Below are 3679 nucleotides of genomic sequence, written 5' to 3' on the forward strand. Positions count from 1 at the left end.
TCCCGCTTCCTCCCAAAAACAAATGCCCCGGCCCCCCCCAGCCAGTGGCCTCACAGCCGCCCGGACAGCCCCAGCCCGTGGCCTCACAGCCGCCCGGACAGCCCGGGCCCGTGGCCTCACAGCCGCCGTCAGCACCTCCTGGTGCGGGCTCACAGTGGCCACACGCTCACAGGTGGCCGCACGCTCACAGGAGGCGGAGGGCAGTGGGCAGAGGGCGCAGGCTCACCCCAGCTCAGAGCTTTTCCACCCAGCGCCACCCGCCCTTTCTGGGGAGCCTGCCCTACCCCCCCCTTGCCTCGGCCCCGCCCAAGGGAGACTGTGATTGGCTGAGCCATCGGCCCACGCTCCCTTGGCCAGAGATTGGTCTAGGGGTCCAATGAGCCGTGAGGGGATATTTGCAGGGGAGCGGGGTCGCGGTAGGGGGGTGGGGGGCTTTGGGCTGTAAGGAGGGAGCCCACCGCCCGCATGACCTGGGCTGTCTGCTTTTTGGTTTTGTCTTTTAATATATTTTTTAAAGTTTTGCTGTAGGGTGTGTTCGCTCACCAGAAAGGGGAAGCGAGGCGCACTGGCGGCGGCATGGCCACCCACACCCCTGTCCTGCACTCTCCCCGTGGATGTGGCACACACGCCCGGCATGTTTTCCAAGGTGCTGGGTCCAGGACTCGCATGACACCATCGGCCATGTGGGACCCAGCACCTTAACCCCTGCACCATGGGCTGGCCCCAGCCTGGGTCCTGTGGAGGTCCCTGGCAGTGAGGCCCAGTCCCTGCTGTGCGTGCGAGGGGAGTGGTGCCTCTGGGACCCGCGCCCTGGAGAGGCCGTGGGGCAGGCGGTTTCCAGCCCGGGGCTGCCTGGGCCGGTCCTCGTTCCTTACAGCCAGAAGCACCTCGCCCTGCAGCTGGGCGTTCTCCTGTCCCGTGTCCCAAGGCCTGCGGGGCTTGCTGGCTTTCCCAGGGACACAGAGGGGGTGAAAGCTGGGAGCCCCGGCTGCCTGACGCCAGAGCCACTGTGCCCCTCCGCTCCACGACACCCCACTGCCGGGCTCTGTGGCCACCTCTGCCTTTCAACCAGGGCCCCTCAGACGGGTGTGGTCCTTGGCCCCGGCCCCCAGACCTGGCGTGCTCTGAGTGGGTGAGTGGCTCCCAGACGGGGCTCTTGTGCTTCTCTGGGCCCGCCTCCAGCAAGGACAGCGGGAGAAGAGCCGATGTGTTGGCCGCACCCCGGAAGCCGCTCTGGGCCACAGGCAGGGATCGTAGCCGTCGGGCAGCACTGGTTACTGTCTCCTCCGGCCTCAGCTGAGGCGAGGAGGCCGAGGGAGGGGCAGCCTGCCGAGGGCACACGGCCAGTGCCTGGCAGAGGACAGTCGCCCCGTGCTCGGACCACACGCCTGCCTGGCCTCGGGCCGCACTCGCGAGGTGAGCAGGTCTGACACCTCCCCACGGTGGGCCGCCTGCCCACAGCCGTAGCGTGGCCTGAATCTGAGGGGCAAGACAGACGGCATCTTGGTTCCAGCGCCGTGGCAGCTGCCTTGGCTGAGGGCTTGCAGGACCGTGGCCCCCGGCGCCTGCCAGACCTGCCGACTCAGCCTGCCGCCCACCGCCCAGCGGGCCACAGCCTGACCAGGACTGCAAAGCACGTGCGAGGGCCAGGCCGGTGCTCGGTGGGCCAGGCAGGCTGGCCTGGGGAGCGGGCACCTCGGGTCCTTCTGGAAGCCAGCGGCGTGCAGGGCTGTGGAGAGACCACACTACGGGCTTGTCCTCGAGGCCGGCCCGCAGGCCCTGGCAGTCCGGGCTGCTCTTCCCCGTGTGGGTCAGACGGAGTTGCCATGCCAGCCCCGCACACGCAGCAGTGGACAGCCTACCTTGGTGAGGCTCAGCGCCGTCTCCTCGGACAGGGGTCGGGCAGGTAAGCTCAGGGACACGTTCTGAAGGTACTTCAGGGCGACTCTGGGCCCCGGGAAGGTCCTGCTCTCTGCTGTCAGGCTGGTTATGATGGGACGGTAAACATCTGCTGGCGTCTAGGAAACAGAGCAGGCGTTCTGGTGAGGTGAGAGCCGCGGCGTCCCGGACACCCGACGTCCTCCCCGATGGCGTCACCTGCTGCGCTCCCCTCGGTCATGTGCACTCACTGAAGAGGCAGACAGAGAGGCAGAAGACCACAGATCGCCCCAGGAGCGGCCACGCCACAATCCCTTCTCCTCCATTCTCCTCTCAGGATTTTGGGCATGCATACACACGTGCCTGGCCTGAGTTTTAGCCGCCGTGTCCGGGACTTGAATCACAGTTCAAACACGGGAGCCCAGCGACGTGGCTACCACACATCTGCTGGCCCCACATCTTACCCTCATGGCAGCCCCCGGGCACGGAGAGGTGCCACAGATAAGCTGCACAGCAGGGGGCGGGCTCTGAAGCGTCAGAGTCTGTGCGCTGTCATACAGAGACCCCAGTGGGGGCAGTTCTGTGACTACAAATCTAATTCCAGAGGAAACGTTTTCTACGGAATCGCCCTTTTCCTCCGAGGCCAGGAGACAGGTCAGAAAAGTCGCACCCGGCGCCCTGCCTCCTGCACGGACGCCCCAGCAACTGCCCAGCTGCCTGCTTGTCCCTAAGGACCCGGCCTGATCCCTCAGTCCCTCAGGTTCCTGGAGATGGGGACCGGGGCTTCTCTTTATTTTGGAGAGATGTTTGCTATAGGGCATGTGTGCTCCCCAAAAAGACAGAGAGAGACAGAGAGACAGAAAGCGAGAAATCACCCCCGGCAGGATGGCCACACCGCAATCCCTTCTCCTCCATTTTCCTCTCAGGATCTTGGGCACACACGCACACACCCAGCGTGAGTTTAAGCCACCACGTCTGGGACTCGAACCGCAGGTGACTATATGGAAGTCCAGCGACATAGCCATTATGCTAACTGCTGGTCCCCTGAGAGCTTCTCCTTGGCCACCCTTCACGCCAAGAATCAGTGCAACTTGGCTGTCCTTGCTCTGTGGCTTCTTGCCAGATGTCCCACTGCCACGAGAGCCTGCCTGCATGCAATTCCATCTCTCCTGGTGGGTGGCTGGGAAGAGGTGGCACCCAGCAGGCCAAGGAGGGTCCACTCACCTCGTTGGCCGTGGACATTGGGAAGGTGCCGGGGGGCGTGGGAGGCAGGAGAGCATGCTTGCCTGGAAAGACAACGTCTGTTAGGGGTGAGGCGTGGCCCCAGGAGGGCGGCCCTACCAGAAACTCTGGCTTCGGACTCGGCAGGGAGAGCCTGAGGATGAGCAGGAGGTCAGCCTGAGGGGCAGTGGGGACTCCCAGACCAGGTCACTTTTCTGTTTATATTCTAAATTGCTTTAGAACACCCTCCATACCAGCCATCATATTTTTTTAAAAAAAGGTCTCAAACGAGGCGTTTAACGATTTCAAAGAACCGACAGAGAGAAACAGACTCAGTGCATCCAGACTAGGGTGCTGCTCGCCGCCAGGCGGAGGGGTGGGTGGCACCTCTGCACACAGGAGGCTGAATGTCCCCAGGGAGGCGGCGGGGAGGCCCCTCCTGAGCCCGTCCACTGGGTGCAAGCCTTCCAGCTGGCCAGTGGCGGGGGGAGCTGGTTCGGGATCAAGCTCCGTCCGCCAACCCCTGCCCTGTCCTGGCAGCCCTAATCTTGCTACTCCCCGGGGAGAATACGACTTAAGC

At 64.0% G+C, this 3679-nt stretch overlaps 1 protein-coding gene across 2 annotated transcripts in view; it reads right to left on the minus strand.

The window, feature by feature from the left end:
• ADGRD1 (adhesion G protein-coupled receptor D1) overlaps positions 1–3679 on the minus strand; it is an 87090-nt gene that overhangs the window by 50709 nt on the left and 32702 nt on the right. For both annotated transcript variants that reach the window (XM_006147339.3, XM_006147337.3), the window contains 2 exons: positions 3103–3164; positions 1863–2018 (listed from right to left, as the gene is read on the minus strand). In XM_006147339.3, coding sequence (XP_006147401.1) covers positions 1863–2018; positions 3103–3164 — 218 coding nt within the window. The remainder of the gene's footprint in view (positions 1–1862; positions 2019–3102; positions 3165–3679) is intronic.

Source organism: Tupaia chinensis, unplaced genomic scaffold (assembly GCF_000334495.1).
Source record: "Tupaia chinensis unplaced genomic scaffold, TupChi_1.0 Scaffold000211_1, whole genome shotgun sequence".
In the NCBI taxonomy this organism is placed as follows: Eukaryota; Metazoa; Chordata; class Mammalia; order Scandentia; family Tupaiidae; genus Tupaia; species Tupaia belangeri.